Source organism: Neovison vison, chromosome 3 (assembly GCF_020171115.1).
Source record: "Neovison vison isolate M4711 chromosome 3, ASM_NN_V1, whole genome shotgun sequence".
Lineage (NCBI taxonomy): Eukaryota > Metazoa > Chordata > Mammalia > Carnivora > Mustelidae > Neogale > Neogale vison.
Genome location: NC_058093.1, coordinates 82473766 through 82500234, shown reverse-complemented (window position 1 = coordinate 82500234; position 26469 = coordinate 82473766). Strand labels below are relative to the sequence as shown.

At 44.7% G+C, this 26469-nt stretch overlaps 1 protein-coding gene across 1 annotated transcript in view; it reads left to right on the top strand.

Moving 5' to 3' along the window:
• The window catches only part of KIF5C (kinesin family member 5C), a 156533-nt gene that overhangs the window by 88105 nt on the left and 41959 nt on the right, over positions 1-26469 (top strand). The window contains exons 11-15 of the mRNA XM_044242511.1: positions 4222-4370; positions 14757-14932; positions 19700-19768; positions 22476-22682; positions 24752-24898. Of these exons, the coding sequence (XP_044098446.1) occupies positions 4222-4370; positions 14757-14932; positions 19700-19768; positions 22476-22682; positions 24752-24898 (748 nt within the window). The remainder of the gene's footprint in view (positions 1-4221; positions 4371-14756; positions 14933-19699; positions 19769-22475; positions 22683-24751; positions 24899-26469) is intronic.

The following is a 26469-nucleotide window of genomic DNA, read 5'->3' as shown; positions in this document are numbered from 1 at the left end:
CTGCACCCTCCCCATCTATACCCAACTCTGAAGGGTAAGTGTCATCCTGACTTCCACCAACATAGATTACTAGTGCCTGTCTTTGAACTTTATATAAATAATAACATACACTACAGTTTTGTGCGTGGCTTCTTTTATGCAACACTGTATCCTTAAAATCGACTACATTGTGAAGTGTAGTAGTAGTTTCATTTTTCATGGTTATATTTCTTTGTATGAATATAGTATATGTGGTATCTATTTTACTGTTGATGGATATTTAGATTGTTTTCATTTGGGGCTGTTACAAATGAAGTCATTATGACATTGGTTATCATGCTTTAGGTGAATATTGTCCTCATTTCTGTTGGTTATGTATCTGGGAGTGGAATTGCTCATAGATATGAGATATTCAGCTTCAGCAGATAGTACCAGAGTCTTCCCAAATGACTGGAAAAATTTATACTCCCGTTAGTAGCACCTGAATGTTATAGTCTCTGCACATTCTCACCAACGCTTGGTATTATCAGTTTAAAATTTCTAGCCATTCCATTGGGTGAAGGTATCCTTATTATTTTGTTTTACATTTCTTTGATGGCTGATGATGTTAGGTGACATTTTGGGGGTATTTATTGACACATCTATTGTAGGTGCCTATTCAATCGTTGCCCAGTTTTTATATTAGTTGTCTGCTTTTATCTTATTGATTTATAGGAGTTATTTTGGGCAAGTCCTTTATCAGATACATGTATTGCTTATATCATCTTCCTCTTAAGTTTTCCTCTTAAGTTTTAAGTTTTTGGTGGTGACTTTTAATGAAGAATTTTTTTTTTCATTTTGATGAAGTCAGATTTATCTTTACTTTTATGTCCTATTTAAGAAATCTTTATCTACCACAAAGTCTTAAAGATATTCTCCTGTCTTGTTCTAGAGCCTTCATTGTTTTACCTTTCACATTTATGTGTACAATCCGCATAACCAAAAACCATTTTTATATGGTTTGGGGGAGTGGATAAAGGTCACACATACCCTCCCCCCCCCCAATCACCATATATTGAAAGGACCATTCTTTCCCACTGTGTTGTGTGGGCACCTTGTTTAAATCAGATGATGTCGTAGGCTAGTGTCTGTTTCTGGATGATCCATTCTGTTATTATTCTTTTTTTTTTTTTTTAAAGATTTATTTATTTATTTTAGAAAGTGAGTGCATGCAAGTAAGGGCATGCTGTGGCAGGGGGAGGGGCAGAGGGAAAGGGAAAGAGAATCCAAGCAGACTGGGCACAGAGCTCGGGCCGGATATGGGCTCTATTTCATAACCCTGAGATTGGGAACCGAGACGAAATCAGGAGATGGACACTTAACCAACTGCACCACCCAGGTGCCGCCATTCTGTTTCTATTCTAAAGTTTCTGTACTGTTCAGTCACTTTTAATTACTGTGACTGTGTAATAAGTGTTGATATTCTGTCCTCTTTGTTTTTCAAAGTTGTCTTAGTTATTCTTGGCCTTTTTGCCTTTCTCTTACAAATTTTAGCTTTAGGTTGTCAGTTTCTAAACACACACCCCAAGCCTCCTGCGATTTTATTTGAGATTATTTAAAATCTATAGAACAGTTCTGGGGAGGATTGGCATCTTTTCCAATCACTGTTGGCTGGTTTCTTTATATTCTACTTCCAGTGGATGGAAAGGCATGTTCTGTCCCATTTGGGACTAAAATGAAGTCTAGGGCAGTAGCATGAGGCAGGCTTTCCCACCATTGTTCTGAGTTCCAAATTAGAGTTGGGTTTTATATCTTCCAAATGCTTCTGTGGGTCATTTCTGTATTATTTTGTGCTCTGCTTTGGGCCCTGGGACAGTGACCTCTCTGGAAAAGTGCTCTCTTGTCTCTGGCTTCAAGTTAGGTTCTGCCAGTGGAAAGGAACATGGATCAGAGGAGGGGATCAGGAGAGAAGAAAGTGAGGTCAGGGTATAGTTTCTTGGCTCTTTCTTTGCAGGGTCACTTGGGTTGGCTGTGTCCCCAGACTAAAAGTTGTTACAGATGTCACCAGGCAGCCACCTTCTCATAGGTCCCTGTCTCTGTGCACCCTTCAGCCTACACATGGTGATGGCCCCCCAACACCCATCCCATCTTTGGTAAACTCTTCCCAAAATATGCAGTTTGAATGGGCCATCTATTTTCTGCCAGGACCTTGATCACTATGAAAGTGGAAGAAAAAGAATTTTCTGAACAGCTTAAAAGGACTTTGAGGGGCATCTGGGTGGCTCAATGGGTTAAAGCCTCTGCCTTCGCCTCAGGTCATGATCTCAGGGTCCTGGGATTGAGCCCTGCATCGGGCTCTGTGCTCAGCAGGGAACCTGCTTCCCTTTCTCTCTCTCTGCCTCCCTTTCTGCCTACTTGTGATCTCTGTCTGTAGATAAATAAAATCTTAAAAAAAAAAAGAACTTTGAGAACGAGGATCCGTTATATCAGTGGTAACCTTGCTGCATCTTCTCCCAACACTCTCCTTCTGGCTCACCCTGCCTGAATATAGCATGAGGGCTCTATCCTTCTCTTTGTGGTATCCTTGGAAGTCATCAAGAGACTCATTATGGTGTACAAACTAAGACCAGTAGCCTCCCCATGGAGCCCTAAGTGCCCACAAGCATTTTAGCCATAGATGAGTCGTCACTTCCTGACTCACTCAGGTGATGATGCTGAACTGTTTGTGCTCATTCTGCGGAGCAGACACGCCTCCGCCCATGGATGTTAGAAGACGAGGTGAGAATGGCAAGCTGGCATGGACTGCAAGTAGGAAGAAAATTGCTGCTGTTTGAAAAATTAGACTTGGAGCCCTTCTGGGGATAGAGGCCTCAAGCTACAGTGAACGATGGAGAATTTGACTAATTCTTAAGTGGAGTCTCACACTGACTTCATTTCACTCCTCTTTTGACAGTTGGGTTATTTAGTTGTCTGCTTTAGGAATTAATTTTTGGAATGACATCTGTAGCCCTGGTGGGGGCTGGTGAAGTTTCTCTCCCTGAAATAGAAATCATGTCCAAAATGTCGTTTCATGACAACAGTAATTAACCTGAATCACGCATCAGATAATGCTGGCAAATATGACAGTGCAAGAACTTGTGGGAGTTTAAAATGGGAAAGGGAAGAGCAAATAAATCAGGATATCACATTTTTTAAATGAAGTTTTCACCTTCTTAAGAAGTAAATAATAAGTGGAATTCTGTCTTGGTCAGTTTCCTTTGTAATCCGTTAGCCTGCTTGTGTGTTCATTTGTGTAGGTCAGCTAGAGCTGCCGCTGCCTTCGCTCTCATCACCTGCTCCCTTGAGTAACTTGTGGATCCACACAGACATCCGCTGTGGCTTCATCCCCCTCCCCCAGCCATATGCCCTAGAAAGTCGCTCCTATCCCTTATACTGGAAATGACAAAATGGTGGCCCTCAGACATGTTTTTTTGCCCTACCTGTTATTTTGGGGAAATTGTTTGAAATTGAGAGATACAAATTAAAACATTCAAGTGCTGACTTTCCTTGAAACATGGGATGAACGGAGAGTAGTGGGCCCTTTGCTCCTACGTGGTGACAGCGGCCTGTGATGAGGGGGTCATGTGCTCAGAGGGGAGCTGTGGTTTCACCTGGCTGGGCCTGAAGCCATTAAGTGACCCACCCTGCTGACATGGTTCAGTGCACTGGGGATGATTCTAGGTACCACATGTGAGAACAGAAACAACTGATTGCATTACTTCAGCCTGTGGTTTATTGGTATGAAAACCTGTAATCTCTGCAAGGCCGTAGACTTTGTCTCAATTGACTTGGTATATCCCCAGTGTTTCATAAAAGTTAAGATAGAAAGGAAACTTACTTAGGAAGATGAACCTGGCAGGGCCATGCTGGATGCTTTGAGGAGGATGCTGAATGCTTGAGAAAGACTGACTGTGAGTCAGGCCTGAGAACATAGACTTAAGATGGTGGCAGGGGGAACCAACAACGAGGTGGCCCTGGCAGACAATTCGAGGGAAAAGCCTTGGGATTTAGACTGGTAGGAAAATGGGAAAAGGGGATGGTGAGCTTGGAGTCTTCAGAGGCAGTGGTGCCAGTAACAGAGTGAGGAGGCGGTAGATCCCAGGGTCCCCTCTGCTCTCCCCAGGTCCAATCTTTGGATGCAGAAGTATTTGAGGCTTAATTGTATTCATGATTTAGCTAATCTAATAGCTACTCTCAGAATCTTTCCCTTGTCTTTGACCCCAGGGCTAAGACCATCAAGAATACAGTCTCTGTGAACCTGGAACTGACAGCAGAAGAGTGGAAGAAGAAATACGAAAAGGAGAAGGAGAAAAACAAGACTCTGAAGAATGTCATCCAGCATCTGGAGATGGAGCTGAACAGATGGAGAAACGGTAAGGAAGAGTGGAGAGGAAGAACGAGGCATGAACGTGTGGTTTCCTTCTCCTGGGACAGCTGGTATCCTGGGACACTTTGGGAAGGACCGGATGATGGCGGAGCTTGGTTCTGCCTTGCAACACTCTGTGTGAATGAGTGATGCTTTCTCATTGTGTAGAGAAGCTGCCCACCTGACCCCGTCACTTGGCTGACAGGCGTGCTTAGTGTGGGCAAGTGCTATTTGCAAGGTCGCCTGAATCTATTTCCAGTGAGCCGCTCCTCTCTGTTAGTGTAATAATCCTCTCTGGTAGCCATGTTTGAGGTTTTGAGTGCAGCGGCTGAGACTTTGAGACTCAGACTACTTTTGATTAAATGAAAAGAATGTCATTCACTCCTGTGCGAGTTTTATAATTGACTTGGGGTTAGAAGTCACCTCTGGCAAATATTTGCATTTTCAGGGGCCAATTGATCTCTGTGCTCTGCTTCTTCAGAGCCAGAAATAGAAGGCTCCTGATGAAGTTCTGTGCTAAAATGGAGTCTTACAGGCTTATTTCGTGACTAGTTTTTTTCTTTTTTCCTCCCCAAAAAACATTCTCTTTGGTTTGTTCTACTCAAAGAAAATATCTCAGAGAGCTGACACACACTGGGTGGGTGGGTTGTGGGTGAGGCGTTGAAGAGGGGTTTCCAGATCCAAGTGCAGACAGATTATTTCGGGAATTTTAGCATTGTGATGGAATTAGAAGGTAGAAATCTCTCTGGTTTGTTGTTGTTGTTGTTTTAGCTGGCAGGTTGGTGTGTGTGTGTAGGGGCAGAGTGGATAGCTGGAGATCCATATTCTTCACTGTGTCCACTGTCCACTACGAGTTCCAGGCACTGACGTAGACCTCAGTCTCTTGGGTGAGCGTAGAAGCCTGGGGGCTGCTAGGCAGGATGGGGGTAGAACCCGCCTATGTGTAACCACAGAGTTAGCGGTGGATGGTCTTGTGATTGTGTTTGCCGCTGTTTTTTTGCTAGGAAAGGTGGGGTGCCAGTGACCTACTATTCAATGGAAAAACAATTGCGAAGCAAAGCAGGATTCAAGAGAGGTTCAAGAAGTGACCTAGTAGCCTAAATAACACAATTCTTTTCTTTTGGGGAGATTTTCTAGCCGCACACATGTTTTGAAAGCTGCTAGAATAATTGAATAATTCAGCACCTGGGGCCGGCGGATGATTCCTTGCGATTTGGCAGGAGTTAGGAGAATGGGGAGGGATGGTTGGCAAGGCGGGGAGCGGCTGTATGAAATTTTGTTCTATTTCTGGGATCCTCTTGGGTCAGTTCTCTGCTGGGCAATTGGAACATTCAGTAAAGCCTTTTGGTACAGGGAGGGGGACTGGCCTTAGAACATTGCGCAGTGGGCAACCAGCCTTGCTGTTTTCTCTTCGGTCCTGTCCCTTGCCAAGCTTTCCCCCTGCGATCCTCCGTGCCTCTTCCAACTTTGTCCTCTAGGGTCGGCCCGCTGTCCTGTTTGCCTAATACCCTCCTGCCTGGCACTCTCCCCTTACTTTTGGACTTTTAACTTGGCATTATTTTAATTGTTTGCCCCACTTTGTCCACTGTGCAAATCTACTCAGAAATACACTGTTTTCCATGTCCCACAGGGTGAGATTCTACATAAGCCCTTATGTACATAATTTGGGAAAACTCACGTATGGTTTCTGGCACACAATAGACTTCCGTAGATGTATGTGACGTAAACACATGTTTAACCCATTGCTGGAGTGGAAGGGGCGAGCCGTCGATCATGGTCTCTGCCCTTATAGAGCTTATAGTCCGGTGAGGGAGACAGACTCCACAATCAATAAATGTGTCTGTGCTGCATGCCAAAAAGGGAAAGTAGAAGGTACTGAAATTATTATAACTTTTAGTTACACTGAGAAGTCAGTGAAGGTTTCCCCTGATAAGCAACCTAGGGAATAAGATCTGAGAGAAAGAGAGCAGTTAGGAGCAGCAAGAAGTGGGAGTGGGGTGGAGGGAGCCACATTTACAACAACCTGGAGGGGCAACCTTTGGCGGCAGGCAAGCAGCAGGAAGGCCAGTGTGGTGAGCTGGGGAGGGGCAGTAAAGGCCTGAGATGAGGGGAGAGGGTAGGCAGATGTGTCCTGGGCAGGGCTAAATAGTTTTTGTTCAGGATTTTGGTTTTTATCTAGCAATGTGCAGGGTTAAACAGTTTTTGTTCAGGATTTTGGTTTTTATCTAGCAATGAGAATCTAGCAATGGGAAGCCCTTCAAGGATATTCAACTGAAGATCATATGATAAGATTTGCATTTTTGAAGATCCGTTGGTTGTGTTGGAGACGGCGGGCCAGGAACAAGGATGGTCTCCAGGGATGAGGTTACAGTAGTTGAATTGAGAGGACAGTGGAAAGGGAGAGACATGGATGGACCCGAGAGGTGTTTAGGAGATAAAACCAGCAGGGCTTGGTGAGGAGCTGGCTGCAGAGAGACAGAGTGCCACGTTCTCCAGCCTGCCGTGTTGGATGGAGGGTAGAACCGTTTACTGAAAAAAGAAATACCAGAGAAGAACCAGACTGGAGACAAGGGAGATGAGGAGGGGAGTTCAAGGTGGAACATCCAGGTGAAAATGTCAAACAAGCAGTTAGGTCCAAGGGTCTAGAGCTCAGAGAGCCCAGGTTGAGCTCTGGGGAAAGAAATGGTAGTAGAGCTTTAGGAAGTACAGGAAGGCATAGGTAGGGGTGAGGGCCTCTAGAGAGAGGGCAGGAAAGAAAAGAGGGAGAGAGTCTTGAGACCCGCCTCTGCCATGACTGTGTAATCACTGAATGACTGTAATAGAGAAGGGGATCTGCAGAGCTCTCCTGTCCTCCTAAGCTAACATTTATTCATCCATTCATTCATTCATTCATTCATTTAATTAATTAATTAATTAGATAGACAGACACAGCGAGAGAGGGAACACAAGCAGAGAGAGAGGAGAGGGGGAAGCAGGCTTTCCGCTGAGCAGGGAGCCCGAGGCGGGGCTCGATCCCAGAGCCCTGGGACCATGACCTGAGCTGAAGGCAGTTGCCTAATGACTGAGCCACCCAGGCGCCCCACATTTATGTTTCAAGGTAATTTTTTGGAGAACACCCGGATGACGCGGTTATGTGTCTAGCCCGCAGTGGCTCGGTGACAGAGCAGGGATCTGAATGTAGGGCAGCTGACTGTGGGATTCATTGTCTCTCCATCATCTTGCAGTGTGCGCACAGCCCGAGTGGTTTGTGTGTAGGCCAGTTAGAGGAGCGTGAAAAATGCCACACCAGGAAGGAAGGGACCAGAAGCTTCTCAACAGTGTCCCGTGCACCAGGCCCAATTCCTCGTCATCATGAGAGCATGGGTGGTTTCTTTCAACTGAGAGCTGGGACATTGAGAGATAAAGTCGAGAAGAAGAGGTCCCCTCCAGTAAAACCCAAGTGGCAGGATATTTCCAGCTTTCTTTTGAAATTTGACACACACATTGGCTCTAAACCTGTAGGAGTCAGCCACTGAGTTCACCTCAGCGAATCCTGGGTATTAACGTTGCCACCCTGTGGGCTGAACCACTGAAGGCAGCACCGTCCACTGTCTGCATTCTCTGCTGGGGAAGAGGGGTCTGTCCTTGTATGGTGTCTTTATAATTGTAGAAGTTTGACTGCTCTTCTCCAGCCGTGGGAGAACAAGAGAGGAGTGGAGCTGAGAAACAGGGTGTGTGTGTACATATGCTTGTGCTTTCCCATTTTTGCTGTTCTGTAGCCTGAGGCAGGAAAGCCAGGGAGTCAGAAATGTAAAAGGACACGATGTCGCAGTCACAGATTGGGTCCAGGCAGGTCATGTAAAGTGAAGAAGTTGATATAGTTGGTGGCAATGGGACTGTGAGGCAGGACAGGGCACTCCCTGCCCAGAGTCATTCAGACGTTATGAAATACCACCCTATTCCATGCCTAGAGGGTGGTTCTCTCCCAGACCCTTCCCCCTCCCCACTGCTACCAATTTTCAACTCCTTGTAGCTTCATGGGCTACTTCAAAATGCAAGCACGGCAGTTTCCTCCTCTGGGCATAGCAGAACATTGATTCTCAGAATACGGCCGGTGACTAGTAATGTACATAATTACACCCAGCTGTAATTCACGTCTGCCGTTGGCATTAAGGCAAGGCTCAGGGCATGTGCGTGCTGGCTTAAGGGGGGCTCATGCCTTGTTTTTATAAAGAAGGAATAAGGAGAGCCACTCCATTCCTCATAGGGCCAGGCTCCTTGGGTAGCACAGGACAGGAATTGACCCTGCTTAGCTTAAACAAAACAGCAAAGCACGAGAAGTCTGTGAATGACTCGCAGAACCGAAGAACAGCTGAGCAGCCAGCCTCATCTGGCAAAGCTGGGGCTGCTCCAGAGCCTGGGCTCCTGGGGGCTGCATCTGGTGTGAGTGCCCTCTTGAGTTCTCTCCCCCTTCCTCGCATTATCTGTTTGGGACGCAGAGGCTCCGGAGAGAGGGGAGAGACCGAGCGTGTGGTGGGTGCTGAGGAAGCCCAGGGCCCTCTGCCGTGTCCTCTGACCAAGACTGCGCGCACCGGGAGAGATCATTCCTCACTAGGAAGTTGTGGTGCTGAACTGAGAATGGGTGTTGCGTGGCTGGCAAACACCTGTCCAGTCCAGTCTGCTAGTGACATCTTGTGGGCTGAAATCGATTGACAGTTCCTGGACTCTGGAAGCTCTGTGGGGCCACTGCAGCCTCAGGGATTTTACTCAGCCTGCTTGCTTTAAGGACAGATAGAGGGAGAGGGCAGTTGGCGGAAGCCCGGTTGTTTTTCCTCTCTAGCTCTGTGCCTTGTTCGTCATGTACATGGAAAGGACTTGAACAGTCCTGTGAATGGGGATAGATTTAGATGGTTGCACTCAGAGTGAATTATGGCTCCCAGTTCACCCTGCCCGGTCCCCCCCCCGAGTCTATCTAGAAGACCCTTGATGGGCAAGTTGGGGAGGGAGGGCTGAGGGCCCAGGCCTGTGACCCTCAGAAGGGGGATGGGCCCACAGTTTCCTATTGCTGCCAGATCAATCTTGACACATGCCCTCTTCTCTGATACTTCTTTGAATTTTGTCCTTTAAAAAGCAATCTTGTTTTACAGGAGCTTAAGTCAGAAAAGGAGGCCCTGAAAAATCCAGGTGTCAGAAGTGCAGAGAAATGACCCGAAAATAGGGCACATCTGCAGTGTCTCTCGAATAATTAAATATAATAGTAAATAACAGAATGGATGTAGATTTACCCCATCTGCTGAAGTCATGCAAAGAAATTATTTCATCACAGGCTGGGAAGGCGTGGAAAAATCGGCAATCTCTAGAACAGATTCGTTCTCCACAATTTAAAACCTGGCAGGCCAGCAGGCTTGGTTTCCCCAGCTGGCTCAGTCTGCAACCTGGAGTCTGATCCCAAGCTTTGTGGGACTGTGTGGCCTCTGTAGCTCCCACACCATCTGCCCTTTTAGCATTAAAGATACCCAAGATGCTGGTCCGCGCACTGACACCTCCTGACCCGGATTCATGACTCCAGTAGAAGCTCTGAAGTTAGTGTTTCATTTGAGACATGTCATCTGTTAGACTCTCTTCTTCTTCTTAATATTTTATTTATTTATTTGACAGAGAGAGATCACAAGTAGGCAGAGAGACAGGCAGAGAGGCAGGCAGAGAGAGAGGGAAGAAGCAGGCTCCCTGCCTAGCAGAGAGCCCGATGTGGGGCTCGATCCCAGGACCCTGAGATTATGACCCGAGCTGAAGGCAGAGGCTTTACCCCACTGAGCCACCCAGGCGCCCCTAGGCTCTCTTCTTTTGAGAGCACAGCCAAACACTAATAAAAGTACTGACCACTGGGAGAACGGTGGGGCCATTCAAGAGGTCAGGACTGTAAAGAGATTTCAGAGTCCTGGGTGACCAGTTTATTAGAAAATTACTCTAGAAAGGATTAGAAAATGTCTTAAGCTGCTTACAATATTTTTAGGAACTAGAGTGAGAAGATGCTATTTGTGTGCAAAATAATCCCATAAAGGAATTACCTTTTTTTTTTCCTTTAAAACCTCCCATTTATATAATGACGTCTTGTAGCCAGCTGCCTTTACCCGTCTGGCAACTTAAAGATTTCCTTTTAGTTTCTTTGATATAGAAATTCCTTACCATTAGGTCTGCCACTGGGCCTGTTTAATTGGTTTTACAAGAAAGCCCCTCCATTGCCAGATCGGTGGTTTGTGACGGAGGCCGTGAGTGACCAGCAAACCTCGGCCCCTGGAGTAGCAGGAGGATGCAATTACCTTTCTGTGTTCTCCAGAGGCTTTAGGGGCTCAATTTATGAAAAGGATAACTAGCTCGTTGCTATTTCATGTGTGAAATTTTAATGAATTACTGGCAGTCTTATGGTTTTCTTTCGTTCTTATTTTTTTGAAAAAACAAAAAAACCAAAAAAGCCTGTTTTATAATTTTTAACTAATAACCCTAACGAGTATTCTTGATTAGTCTGTCATTCTTGTTTATTGCAATTGATGGATTTTTACTTTTTATAGAAACACTATTTATGCCCTTGGGAGGTTTTCATTTTATAATTAAAATGCTCTGCAAAGCTTGCAGGTGTGCTCCAAGTGAATGCTCCTGTGTACACACAAATCTTTTTAGTCCTTAAAGGTAATTACATCTGACAATAGGAAATGCCAGAATGCTTATTTAAAGAAGGGAAAGGTTTCCTGTGGGAGTGGGGGGAGCTTTCATTGTAGAAAATCAGATGCTTTACAGTATTATAAGCTCTTTCCCTATAGACAGCAGGTATAAAGCCTCAGGGCATGAACCAAGAAAAATTTGCTTTTAATGCAAAAAGAGGAATAAAAATGAAAATAGATGCACCTCTTCATTTGGTGGTCTTTTTCCGGTCTTCCTCTCCCCCCTTTCCCCACCCACACCAGATTTTACAACATTTTTTTCCCTCCGGTGTTTGTTTGCAGCTGTCTGCCTTGTTACAATCAGTTGTTCCGTAATCACCTCATGGGGGCTTCTCTGGAGACTCAGTCCGCTGCAGTGCAGGGAATAGTCTCGATTAACGTGGTGAGATTGCCATGGAGACAGATTGCCTAGTGTCAGGTCTCGCATAGTGTTGGGAATTTACAATCCCCAGACGTGTTTGTGAGCTGGACAGTGTAGTTAGCAGGGAGGCTTCTGGAAGTCATTTCCTCGGTCCTTTGAAGGGTAGCAGTGTTTGGGAAAACCAGCTCTTGGTTCCTCTCTGGGCAGGAGCTGTGCTCTCCCACAGATGCCTGCTGCTTTTGTTCCTGCTTGTTGCTGCTTTGTTCTCGGTCTGAACGGCTGTTGTAAAAAATAATCCTGACTGCCTGACCTTTGGAATATAAACTGGGAAGAACTCCTTGTTTAGATGTTGCTTTGTAGGTGACATGTTGATGCTTTGATTCGTAGAATTGCTTAAGAGAAACCAGAAAGTCTGCTATAGGTTTTGAATATTGTTTTAGTAATAATATAAATAAACCTGAAGGGGACTTGTGTAACTGCATTGTGTTTTATTTTTCAACTGAGTACAACCACAAAGGTATTACGAAGACCTCAGGAACAATAATCTCAGAATAAATAAAAATATCTGCACAGCCTGAAGAGTTAACAATTTGTTAGGGAGAGGGCAGGGTAAGAGATGGACCTTAAACGATAATACCTTTTGTGTTTTTTTACATATACTCTGGTAATTAAATCTCTAAAACAATGCCGTGTTAAAGGCATTATTATTATTGTTTTTTCCTTTACAAAAAAGCAAACCAAGAGGTGAAACAGGAGATGGGGTTGTGATTAATTAGATCAGCTAAAATGTGTGGTGTGGCTTGGCGTCCTGTCATAGCCCTGGGGATGTTACTGTGGTCTGCTGATCGCTTTCAGGGTAGCAGCGTTGGCTGGCTTCATGAGCCGCGCTATCCTTGGGCAACTGTGGTACTCAGTGACGCTGTGATTTCTCAGCGGGACAAGAGGGCAGATTTAGGATCACTTGCTGCCGGTTATAGGGTTCGTCCCTGGGCTCCTTAGCTCCTTCCAGCCTCGTGGTGGCCCTGGCTCTCAACCATGTGGAACCAAGGAACACGGGGACTAGGTCTCTTCCAGCTGTGTTTGTATCTCACCTCTGTACTTGGGGCAAGTTGGTGTAGGATAATAGGACCATGTTCTGCCTGGTTTCTGGTCTAGTACCATTAAGAATTTCACCTTCATCATGTTTAAGCTGCAAGATTAAGTTCGTGCCACACTGCATTGCTCTGTTCACAAAGTTCAGAAGGTAGCGCTGAAAAATTAGAGATATGCTCATAACCCAAATAGGAGAAAGATCACGAAAATGTTCACGGAGGATTTCTCTGGAGAAGGAACCGAATTGAGGGGTAGAGGTTCAGAGCCTTTCAGTTTTTGTGTATGTAATCTGTGGTTAGAACAAGATAGCTATATATATTTAAGCAAAAAAAATTAAATAAATAAAAAAATCCTTGGGAACTAGAAGATGGTACTGTTTTTATAGCCTGTGGATTTAGCAGGCCGTAGAGAATATAGATCCTTTAATTGGAAGAAATCCAGTCTGCACACTAAGGTCGCTGACAGATGTTTTAAACCAGGAATTGGAACTGAATGAAATATTGATTTGGTTCAGGTTCAGTTCAAAGGCTACTCTGATATTCTGGTTTTGTTTCAGGTCAATAATTTTAGAAAAAGCGTAGGTACAGTACAGTCTAGTTGAGCTTCAGAAGAAAAAAGGGTTGGCTCAGCCTTCTCTTCAGCAAAGGAATACTTTATTCCAGGTTTTGCTTCAAATGGAAATGTGATACAAAAACGAAATCACTGGATGTTAATTTTATTTGACAGGGAAGCCTTCCTGCCATTTTGTAATTATCAGGTGAGATCATGAGATCTGGAGCAGCAAAGCTAACCCGTCACAAAGTGTTTTGTTTATATTGAGACAAATGTGTACAGTTTCAGGTGGCTTCCTTGAAGCATGATACATACTGTTGATGAAGCCACCGATGAGGGGATCCAGGTTTCTGTTTGTTTGTTTCAGAAATTCCCTTTGTCTTAGAGCAGTTTTCCTGGGGACTTTCCACAAAACGCGTTTTATGGGCTGAGAACTGGGTGGGGCTTGGGACGTTGCAGACGTTCACGGACGGCAGCAAACTGAGTATGAAGTTGATGGTAAACATTGTGATGGAAAAGCATATTTGGTTTTGGTTTGCTTTCCAGAATGATGTTTGAGAGACTCAGTTGGGCCACATTGTTTTCACAGACTCCTTTTAAAGCAGTCTGTCTTCGCAAGGTGATTTTCTTGCTGGGGCTAGGCCACTGACCAGCCTGAGACCTTTGCTTTTGCCCCTCAGCTTGAACAGTCAAGTTTGGTAATGCTGCCTTCAAGGGCCTTGACAAGCACCGCTCCGCAGACCCAGAAGTGGTACGTGCTGGTCTGCAAACCGAGAGGTGGTATGCAGGGTCTCTGCACGGTATTCTGTGTTGGCTGCTTTTTCTTTCCTGGGTCTACTTGACATCATAAGAAATTATTCTATTTGAACTCTCCAGTTGAGCCAATTAATTCTGCCCTCCTAGGGGAGAGGATGGTAGTAGAATGTGTTTTTGTGCCAAGTCTGTCAGAGCTTCTGGGTCCAGGGCTATCCTGGTTTTCTCCTTGAGATTTGGAGACCCTCAGATTCAGAGGATTAGGGCCCTGCAGTGTTCTCTTTGGTAGTGGTGAATTTCCTTGATTTGGCTGTTTCTCCTAATGAAACAGTAACCTAATTAATTGGTAATTAGGATGCCTCAGAAGTCTGTTTCCCTGGGAGTCAACCACTAGATAGAATATGATTATAGTAAAACCCAAGAATATTACCCAACAAAAGGAAAATATACACAAAAAATTCTGGATGTCACTGCAAGCTCTATTAGTTAAGAGGGGTTGGAGGAGGGGCTCCTGGGTGGCTCGGTTGTTAAGCATCTGCCTTCAGCTCAGGTCATGATCACAGGGTCCTGGGATCGAGCCCTGCATTGGCCTTCTAGGGAGTCTGCTTCTCCCTCTCCTCTCTATACATGTTCTCTCTCCCTATCTCTCTCTCTTTGGGGTTGGGGGTGGGAGGGAAGAGTGGTTGGTGGAAGCCGTGTACTTAAGTGATGCATCATGAGAGAGGGAGTATTACATAGCCCTCTTCTTTCTTAGACTAGTTTTGGTCAATTAACTACAACCTTTCTTGTCAAATAGAGAGAACACAAGCCCCAATTCTCTACAGCAGCTCTGATTGTGTCCTCTGTGTCTTTGCATGGGAGTGGCTATTTTTGGAACTCTTCCTGTAGAGTTACTTGCTGAATTTCTTTAATCTCCAAATCCTCTTGTGCTTTGCAGGAGAAGCTGTGCCCGAGGATGAACAGATCAGTGCTAAGGACCAGAAGACCCTGGAGCCCTGTGACAACACCCCCATCATAGACAATATTGCTCCTGTTGTCGCTGGCATCTCTGCAGAGGAGAAGGAGAAGTACGATGAGGAGATCTCCAGTCTCTACAGACAGCTGGATGATAAGGTCTGTAGCCCGAGATTATAGTCCTCACTCTGGCTCTGAGACTAAAGGTGGCAGGTCCTGGAGCTATTGGCTAGAAGCAGCTTCAAGCCCCACGGGGCTGAGTAGGGGGGTGCAGACTGATGTTATGTCTGTCTTCCTAATATCTACCCTAACTCTTGATTGGGGAACTTGATTCTTCCGGAATGGAAGCTTTCATGGAAGTTTGACTGGAAGACTGGAGAGTTGGTCTAGATAGAGAGATAGTCTTCGCTTCTAGACGTGGGATTGGGGCTCATCACTGCGTGCGGGCGGGGGTGGCGTGAGTGTGCATGATCTTTGTTTAATTATCTCTTCTCTTTTTCTCTGGGCCTGTTCCTCACCTCTTGAAAACTTCAAGTGTAGTGCCAGCGGTAGCGACAGTGTGGTGGCTCCTAATGTTAAATGTGTTCCGTAATCATGAAGCTCTCAGGCCCTGGGACAAGGAACCTGGTAGTAGCGTGGGGTCGGGCCCCTTGTCCAGTGTTGGTAAATGTGTTTTCAGAGGCATACTCTTGAATGAAATAGTTTGAACACGCTGTTAGGGTTGTCTAATTTTATGGCAGACTTTTGGGGCTCAAATAGTCATGTAAATGCCCAAGTCGGACCAAAGGAAAAAAGACCTTGGAGAACACTGTTCATCTCCAGTTAAGGTCGGGCTAGGAATCCTGGAGGCATAGGAAATTAAATTGATGTCTCATGTGACCTCGGCATATTGCCCTTGGAATATTCTAAATCCTTTCAGTTCACTTCATCAAGGTTGTTGATATTTTTAGTCTGATTTAATCTTTTTTGCTGTGGTTTGGCTCAGAGTGCTTGGGGACACTTCTGGTTTAGCCGAAACCGCTTTATTATGTGCACATTGCCATTAATCTTACTGGCCTGTATATTCTGAGTAAAGCTCAGTCTGCATCAACTTTTCAAGCAAAATGTGAAGCAAGTTCTGTTTATCTAGGACTCTGGGAATTTGCATTGTAGCCACAGCATTAAACTGGGGACACTCCTACCCTTTTGGTAGCCTATTTAATGAGATATTCACACCTTTGAGAGCTGGGTTAATTGCCCTTAGGCACTTGACGTACTGTTATCCTTCCATTTCTAACCAGATATGATTATGCAAAACCTCAAAGTAAGAGAAAAAGGAGATCAATAGTAAGTTAACAGTATATGCAATTTCTTGATTTCTCCAAAGAAATGTTATTGTTTAAACATACTGCAGTTTTCCTTTTCACTTTAGAAATGATGAGTTCACGTTAGTAATCCTCAAAGATTTTTGGATGAGGGATGATAACCTGATTCTACTCTTTGTTTTCTATAAATAGACTCCTGCCATGGTTGGAATTGGGGTCATTTCCTTTGGTAACATAAGGAGCTTTCATTGATCCAACAGAGACTGTAGAGTCTTCAATGTCGCTTCTGAAATGTAGTGAGGAGGACTGAGTGATGGGTGAGGAGAATGCCAGGCCTTGGGGATATTCAGGTGGTAGCTGGCAGAGCTGACCCTAGCGTCTTTGCCTCCTGATGACAAGTGTCGGACACTTCCCGTTATGTCATTTTCCTATAGCATGTGCGTTGAAGATCCTCTAAAGCACACATTTTGAGGTTAGCATCTGTGGTCTCTCACAGGGGTTGCTGGGATCTGAGAGAGTACTTAGCCCACACGCCTCAGCCAGGGGGGCCCCAAAGCTGGTAGTCTGACCCTAGTGACTCTACCCGTGGACTGCCTGATTATGTCTCATCAGCTGTCATTCTTATTTGTCTTCCGCTTAAAGGTTCTAGAAGGTACTTCATGCTTCTGACAAGATAGGTAGTTTGGTACCTTTGAGAAAACACAAGTTGAGACAGGGTATCTTTAGATTATTGAGTGGTGGAGCTGAAAGTATCTAGGTCCCGATGAGAAGCTAGCCCAGGGAGTACGTGACTTGCCCAGTTTATGTCACGTGTAGGTGGCAGAGGTGGAACAAGGCTGTGTATCTTCTGGTTCCCAGGGCAGTGGACATCCTGTGTTGGTCTTAGTAATTTAGATGAGGAACTTGTCAACCCTAATGAAACTAATTAGAATGTTGTGGGAGAAAGACCGCACGGTCTCCCCCCAAGCTGCTCCCTCTGCCCCTCTGTGCTGGCCCTCCCTCAGGATAGGATGTGTCTACCCTCAGGATAGTTACCGTCAAAGGCAATACTGTGCAATGGAAAAGCATACACTTTAGAGTCAGACCTGTGTCTTAATGATGCTGGGGCTTGGACTGATGAATGGCCTCCCCTGCTGAAGATGTTTTTCTCATTTGCAGCTTGGGGCTTCTATCTGCGTCCTCAAAAAGTTGCAGTGGGGATTAAAAGGTTCTAGTGTGTAGCAATTGCTCAATAAATAGTAGTTTCTTTCTCTTCTGGGTTCTGTTTACTTAAGGGAGAACACTGTCCTACGTGGCATCGGGGGGTGGTGCAGAGGTGGGTTGCGAGCAGAGTTATAAGAAGAGCAAGTTGGTGTTGGCCCTGTTTCTTTCACTTCTCATTTCCTCTAATACTAGTGTTTTATTGGAAATATGTGAGAGGAATTAAGTTCAAGTAGAAATATGTTGAACCTTATTCCACTAATTACCATTGCAATGAGGACATTTTTTTATAATTAAAGGTGGCACGTGACCAAGGGATGGCTCACCATTTCACATGCAAGCAAATTTAAGAACAAGAATATTTTCTGACAAGTGCTTTGAAATCTGTTGTCTATGGATTAAGAGTCAGCATCAGAGGGAGCATGTTCTAAGGACTCGAATGTGTAGATATAGACGGCACAGCACATTTTATTATGGAAGTTTTGAAAACATTTTAAGATTATGGTAGACTATGCTAATTCTTTGGAGAAGTTGCCTTAACAAAGGGTAAGTGTAGTCTTGGAGGTATCTCTGGTATAAGCCATTCATGTCCTTACAATGCTATCCTTGTTTCTCCTATCCTTCCCAGATGGGCTGGTGGCCCTTGGTTTCTTACTGTACCTCAAAAATCATTGCACCTGGCTTTTCACCTGTCAGGAAGGGAGCTGTACCTTCAGGCTTTGAAGCGAACACAGTGTAAGAACAAAGGGCTGGCTTCACCCTTCTGCCTCTCTCCTGATTTGTATCAACTTGGAGTTGTTGCTTATGTATCCCAGGGGAAGGGATGGCAGCTCCCTGATGTTAAACTCTTGAGTCTTTTATGTTAAGATGTTTAATATTTATGTGCCAAAGAACATAAACACAAAATTGTTCCTCGTAACTGACATTCTAAGTTTATAAAGTAAAAGAGGAAATATGCCCTACAGAATAGTCTCCTCGTTGTGCAAGTATCATTTTTTGGCAGTTTCACTCAGTGTAATTTCCCTAATTCTCCTGCCAGAAATCGGATTTGGGGAGGAAAGTCATGAGCATTTTGTCAAACCATTAAAGAAACATGGGTGTAAAAAGTTCAGTAGAAACAGGGTTCCCTGAACAGAGAAGAAATAAGGCCAAAAGATGTTCTACACAAAGGAAAATGAGGGAGAGATCCCGTAATCCTGATTTTAGGACTTTCTTGCTCCATGGGTCAGTCAGTCCCGATTTAAATGTATGCATACACAGGACCAAATAGGCTAGAGAATAGCCCACGGTTCTGCAACCCAGACCCTTGAGTTCACCCTGTAACCTCACCTCTGGAAAAGCCAGAAGGTGCGGTGCAGGATTTTTCTGGGCTGCTGGGAGAATATCTGGGCGGCACCAGGCATGCAGGAGGACCTAAAATACTGAATCTGACTCTGCGTGGGGTTTGGAGCCTAGAAGTGTTACCAAATAGGATTTTTCTCCTGTTTTTAAGGGAGGGGTACCGTAAAGCCAAGTTGTTCTTCGCAGGCGAGACTTCACATTTGCATTTGAATTCATGACAATCTTTGTAGTGAAGGCCGAGCCCCCCTGGTGAAACGCTGTCCTGTCTGCTGCTTTGCCCAAGCTGGTGGGCAGAGTCCGGGGAGAGGCAGACCCGTTTGGACCGGGCAGGAGGAGGCCAGTGGCTCTGGCTTTTGTGGCAGCGACACCTAGTGGCAGGAAATGAGAGTGACGGAAGCAAATGGCCTCTGGGGAGATCATTTCCCACTTTAATGATAGGCCAGAAAGTAAGCATTATCGTTTCTACATCCCCCACTTCCTTGAGTTTTTTTTCGTTTTTTGCTTTTTTAGACTGGCAAGAAAATTAACTTCTAATCAAGCGGGAGATCTGCTCATGCCGAAGATTAATTCTCTAGTGAATGTTCTCCAGTCTCTCTAAGTAAGAGATTTGAAGTGGAAATACTGGTCGCTCCTTCTGATCACATGGCAGCATTCCTGGTCATTGATGTGTCTGACGAGATTTGGAACATCAATATATTACAGTGCAGATGGTTCGAAATTCACTGCCTTATTTTTTGTTAGCATCTTTGAATTGGGAGTGCTAGCTCCAAAGTCCCTTCCGATTCCCAAACCCTAGATCTTTGATTTCTGGATGAGCAGGAATTGCGTTCAATATGTAGGATATTTTATATCCCAGAATACCCAGTTGTTTCACCTGCTGAGAAAGGTGGGCGCAGAGGAACTTTATCCAAATCAAGATCCCAGAGCCAGCTCTCACCTGTGAGGAAGCACCACACCATTCCCTTCATCTTATCAGTAAAGCTTACAGCTGGCACTCTGGTATCCGACTGTTGTCGGAAAACCAGGATATCAAAAATGACATAAGTAACCCAAAAACATTAAACATGATGTTTCGTTTCAGGATGATGAAATTAACCAGCAGAGCCAGCTGGCTGAAAAGCTAAAGCAACAGATGTTGGATCAGGATGAGGTAAAGAATGCAATAAATTTTTTTTATGAAGTTCTCTTATTACTCTTTGTTGTTGATGTTTGTTCCAGAGATTTAATTTGCAAAGAACTTTTTCAAAAATCATTGAATCATGTGGACATTTCCTGGCAGATTTCCTTTCAGGGCCTCTTTAAAGCTGATTTTTGAAAATAAATATCTGACTTCGTAGAGCTCTGAGGTTTTTGAGAGTGAGTAGCTAGTTGCTACACGTAGTCTTTGAAGAGCAGAGATAAAGGAGTTTGGTGGTGGGCAAAGGTGATTCTAATTCCTCATACCCAGTGCCCAGCACTCCTATTGCTTGCTGTTTAGTTTTTTCCCAGCTTTGAAAACCAGCTGGTTCGGGTCTTTGATATACACTGTGTTCTCATACTATCTTGTAGGAATTAAATAACCAAAAAAAAAAAAGTAGAGATGGAGGGGACGGGAAGACAAAGAGGAAGGGGGTCCAAGTGCTTACATAGTATGTGTTTGGTACAGTAAAAAGGAGCCAAATTGTTTTCAGTCTTTCCCTGGATGGCATTAATATCTGTGGTGAGTGTCTTTATTGTGATGTGTTTTGCCAAGTATTTTACAAATAGGAACCTAAGCAAAGGGTAGATAGTCAATCTGTCAAACATAGATGATTAGCGGTTCTCTTGCTGAGCACCATCGAAGTATTTTTTCTCTTTTGTGCTTTAGAGTACTTTCTGCTTTGTTGCTAATCTGCTATGGATTGGATCACATCATATAATTCTAGGTGGCTTGGGTTCATGTCCCCAGTCCCAGCCTTCCCACAGAGCAAATTCTCTCTACAGCCATACGTTTTTTTCCTCTTTGTTTTCCTTTGTTGCTCCAGGGCAATGATTGTGGCTCTTGTCCAAATACTTCCCTTGGCAGGGAGAACATCTATGCTTTTGCAATCAGATCATTTTACTTTTTTATTTTTATTTTTTTTAAAGACTTTATTTAGGGGGCACCTGGGTGGCTCAGATGGTTGGGCATCTGCCTTCAGTTCAGGTCATGATCTCCAGGTGCTGGTATCGAGCCCCATATCGGGTTCCCTGCTCAGCGGGGAGTCTGCTTCTCTCTCTCCCTCTGCCTCTCCCCTCCACTTGTGCGCACTTTCTCTCTCTCTCAAATAAATAAATAAAATCTTAAAAAAAATAAAATACAAGACTTTATTTGACACAGAGAGAAAGAGATCACAAGTAGGCAAAGCAGCAGGCAGAGGGGGAAGCAGAATCCCTGATGAGCAGGGAGAACGATGTGGGACCAAATCCCAGGACCCCGAAATCATGACCTGAGTCGAAAGCAGAGGCTTAACCCACTGAACCACCTGGGCGCCCCAGAGCAGTCATTTTAAACTGATTTTTCTCTTAGCTTTGGTTGGGTCTTCCATCTGCTTAATGTTTCCTGCCTTCTTCCTCCCATTCTATGCCTTTGCATCTCAACTTGGTACAACTGCCTATAATAAACTTACTTTATGTAACAGTTAAAACTCAATATTTTTTTTTCTATATTGCCAATTTTACATAGGAAAGTCAGAAAATACAATAGGCAGGAAGATCATGAAAACGTCCACAAGCCTAGTCATTCACTTTTATTTTTTAAAGATTTTATTTATTTATTTGACAGCCAGAGATCACAAGTAGGCAGAGAGGAAGGCAGAGAGAGAGGGAAACAGGCTCCCTGCTGAGCAGAGAGCCCAATGCGGGGCTCGATCCCAGAACCCTGAGATCATGACGTGAGCTGAAGGCAGAGGCTTAACCCACTGAGCCACCCAGGCGCCCCTAGTCATTCACTTTTAACTAATGTTAATGTTTGGGATATATCCTTCCATACATTCAAGATGAATATAAAGAGAAGTTGACAGTTGTTCTTGTATGCTGTTTTGGTTGACTCTGAAACCGACCTGTTTACAGTGTGGAATAATGATAATGTTAACAACCACGGAAGTATTACCATTGTCCTCAGAGATGACTCCGTTCATTCTTTGTTCAGCATTTGGAAGAGCCAGCAGCAACAGAGTGTAGAAAATTTTTTTTTAAAGATTTATTTATTTATATATTTGACAGACAGAGATCACAAGTAGGCAGAGAGGTAGGCAGAGAGAGAGAGAGAGAGGAAGCAGGCTCCCCGCTGAGCAGAGAGCCCCATCCAGGGCTCTATCCCAGGACCCTGGGATCATGACCTGCGCTGAAGGCAGAGGCTTTTAACCCACTGAGCCACCCAGGTGCCCCAGAAATTTTTGATTTGTAATCAAGTCTTTGAGTTCAGCCTATGCAGCTTTAAACTTAAGTAAATAAATACATAAAAATCAAAGAAAAAGAAAGATTTTTGAAACCTCATGCTATTTAAAAAAAATTATTATCTAGATATACAGTGGGATTTCTAGTCATGCTGAGCATGCTATATCTGCTTTTTTGGAGAGTGCGTGAGCGGCGGGTGGGGGGTGGCGTGCGGGGGGCAAAGGGAGAAAGAGAACCTTAAGTAGGCTCTGCGCTCAGTGTGGAGCCCAACACAGGGCTCAGTATCATGACCTGACCCAGACTCAGCCTTGAGGTTTCACCAACGAGCCACCCAGGACCCTCCCCCACACCCCCTACCCCTACCCATATCTGTTTTAAAAATCACTTTATTTGGGATAGAACACAGCACAGAAACACTTGAACATTACGTTCACCAGTTCCATGCCATCTCATTTCCCCAGCTTTTGGCTTCCACAAGAAGAGACTACGAGAAGATCCAGGAAGAGCTGACACGTCTCCAGATTGAGAATGAGGCAGCCAAAGATGAAGTGAAGGAAGTTCTCCAGGCCCTGGAAGAGCTGGCTGTCAATTACGACCAGAAGTCACAGGAAGTGGAGGACAAGACCAGGGCCAATGAGCAGCTGACAGATGAGCTGGCCCAGAAAACGGTTGGAGCATCTGCCTCTGGGGGCGGGACTCTGGGCCGCTGCTCCTGTACTCGATGTTGACGTCTGTTGACAGACACTGTATAGGAAGGCAGCTGGCAGGGTGGTTATTCGGTGTCAGAGGCATTCTCTGAAATCTTACAATAACAGAAATACCTCACGTAGGTGACTTTTGTCACTTGTTCCGGAGCTGGGGATTGTTTTCTATCCAGGGGTTTTATAACCTTAGCAGGGATGCTTTGTGAATAGTCAAGAGAGTGCAAAACTTAAGAGCCACAAAAATCCTGGCTAACATTGTGACTTTACAACTATGAGACCTTAATTGAGATGTTTAAACTTTGTGATTATTCATTCCCTTATCTGTAAAATATGGCGTTAATAACAGGCCCCTTTCAATACATGAGAATTAGAGAAGTTGATGTAAAGCACTCAGTGAAGGCCTGTGCGTATGCTGCAATACCAATAAATTCATCACAGGTATTATAGTAACAAATGAGCGTGGGTGACCGGTGGAAGGTCAGGATGGCACTTCCTGTTTACAGTCTCCTGAATAAACCCATTCCTTCCCCACGACTCCCGGCCGCAGCCAGGAACTGACGGTCCTGGTTGGGAGCTGGTGCTCCCAGACAACGATGCTGCCCGCTGTGTGCAGTGAGCTAGCAGCCCCCCAGGGCCGGCGCGCATTTCGTGAGGTGGCTGGTGGTGCGATGTTTCCATTTTGTCCTTTTCTGCTTGGAAAATAGGTGGTAGGAAGCCGAATGGCTGTAACCGGCTGCCCTTGGCACCTCGGCGCAATGGCCTGGTACGATGGGACTGTGCCCAGCTTGCCTCGTGGAAAACATCCAGTCCTCCCGGGCCACGAGTAGCAGATGGTGCTGGAGAGCGCTCATCCGCTGACCGTAGAGCCGACGGGAAATGCTCCGAACTCTGTGTATTCACCTGCACGAAGGAAGGCTTTTTAAAGGGCTTCCCAAGATGGATACTACTGCTTCCGTGGGCTTTAAAAACAGGGCAAAATAAGTGGTAGCAATGCCAAAACAAAACCAAAAAGAAGCAGAAAAACAAACCAGAAGTCACCTAGGAAAGGAGACTTCGGTTTTCTCTGCTTACTGTTTTCTGCTGGATCCTTTAATGAGTCTTTCATTTCATTTGCATCTCAAAACAGTGACACATTTTTCCTAATACAGTTCTTATTTTCTGCCAAGCCCAAGTATCACTAGACTGGTTTAGAGTCTAACCAGACTGTTTCTAGCCAGACCATGGACGGGGGTGCTGGGATAATAGCCGTGATGGCAGACTTGCCTATGTGTCTTTGCCTGCAGCTCCACAGCTCTGTACTGCAGCAAAATTATTTTCTTTGTTGGCTGAGTGAGTACCAAGACACCAAAGCACGGCTGTTCCTCTCATGTGAAGAGTTCATCAAGTTAGTTGTAAATCTCTACCTTTGGGTAACGTACGTGAGAGACAGAAAAGAGATGGGTATTGATGTTTGGCAATAAAAACGGAGCTACTGCTCTATGTTAAGATGGAGACTCTCAGCCAGTTTTGAGAAGAGACGAAGTGTGTTCAATTCGACTTCACCAGGAAGATCCCAAGACTTTAAAAGTTGTTTTCTAAACACATGAATGGCTCTCTGGGCCTTCCTGGCCTGTCTATTATTATGAAGTCAGATGGGAACTTTTGGAAATGGTCCAGGGAGGAGGTTTCCTTGGATGTGGAAGTGGAGATGCAGGTGGGGATGCTTGGGACCATGGGGACTGAAACAGAACATGTCGAGGATAGGAAGATGCATTCACGCCTTGTTAACCTGAGGGCTCCTTTTGGACTCTGTTTTTAAAAAACATTTCACCGACCTGCAAATTGTCATGGGATATGTAGACATAACCTATCAGGCCAAGGCCAAGTCTCCTTTTTATCAAAGACGGCGGTGCTATACTCTAGTTTGACTTTTGTTGAAAGTGCACGAAATGCTAAAAGAACTCCATCCTGTGTCATGTCGTTATTCTTTGCAATGCAGCAGGTATGAATTGGTGGGCAGCTCTTTTAATTTGCTGTTAAAATGTGTTTTTCAGACGACATTGACAACCACACAGAGGGAGCTGAGCCAGCTACAAGAGCTTAGCAACCACCAGAAGAAGAGAGCTACGGAGATCCTGAATTTGCTGTTGAAGGACCTGGGGGAGATAGGCGGAATTATCGGCACCAATGATGTGAAGACTGTAAGCCAGCCCCCCTTTTATCTTGTCTACCTGCTCCTATAATGGTGGGGTCCTAAGCAAGCAGGGTCTGTGTTTTATTCTCCTAAGTATCCAATACTCAGCGTAGTGCTTTGCACCCGCCACGTGCTTGGTAATATTGGAATGATCAAACCAAGGGCTGATTGAATGACTAAGTGAATGATTGGCTGGATTCGGCAGAGGAGAAAAAATTACCTTTCACATACAGGAAACGTATGTGATTTTGATGAGCCTTATGCAGATGGGGTTATTTCTCTAACTTACATGCCAATGTCACAGGAGTTTGGAATTGGATATGTTAAGCAATACTTCTAGTCTCAGAATTGTGTTTCTCTTTTTCTGTGAGAACCCAACAGAATGAAAATTCCCCAGCCAATCAGTATGAATTAGGAAAGCTTTCAGCTGAAAGTAATAGGATTCTAACAGTGGCTTAAAAATAAATCCACATTTAATTATTCACAATATGAGAATTTTGTGTAGAATTTGCTATTCGGGTTGTGATCTGCATCACCTGGGAGTCTGTTGGAAGTATAGACTCTAGGGCCACTGCAGACCTACTGAAATTAGAATCTGCATTTTAACAAGATGGCCCCGGTCAGTCTACCCTTATTCAAGTTTCAGAAGTGAATTTTGATCCAGTGTCTCAACGATGTCAAGGATTCAGGCCTTTTCTTTATTTCCTTTCTGCTTTCATTAGCTTGTTACCTTTTCACATCTGTAGCCTTTTGTCTCATGATAGCAAGATAGCTGCTGTAACACCAACCATCATATCTTCACACAAACACATCCAAGGCAGGATGGGCTGAAAAGGCAGCCAGTTCTCATCAGGAGGAAACTATATCCCATAAGTCCCTAGTAGATGTCCCCTTATACCTTATTAGCCAGAATTGGGTCACATGGTCACCCCAAATTGCAAGAGAAACTGGGAAAGCAAAGAGAAATAGTATTGCTGTCACTGGCTTCAGCCAGTCGTGATTGATCCTCTAGAGTTGTGCACATTGGTGCCACTGGTAGCAAGGAAGTAAGGGAGGCCGGGAGAATGGGGGTGGTAGGAAATTGTCTGTGAGCTAGGAATAGAGGGACAAGAGAGTGCGTAGAATGTTATCAGCCAAGAACAATTATCAGTTACCTGCGGTAGGGAGACCTAGAGAGCTAAGCTAGAGATATTTTTAAAAATAGCTTTGTAAGAATATAGTCTGAGAAGTTTTGACATATTATACTCTCATTAAACCATTACCACAGGAAGATCATGAACGTATCCATCGCCCCAACAGTGTATGGGACTGTTTCTGGTCTCTAGTCTATTTTATTGATCTAATGGTTATGCTAAAACCACACTGTTTTGATTCCTGTAGTTTTGTAATCATAACACAGCACCCTTGTACAGAGTAGCCCTCGGTATGTGTGGTGGATTGTGGCAAGCCACGGAACGGTATTATATCGCTCAACTTCCACTTCCTGAGCTCCTAAAGTCAAATTCTTTGAGGTCAGCCATTTCAAAGGCTGAGTTTTACATCCGTCTGCTTTGTGGGAACACTTAGATTTTGAGCTGG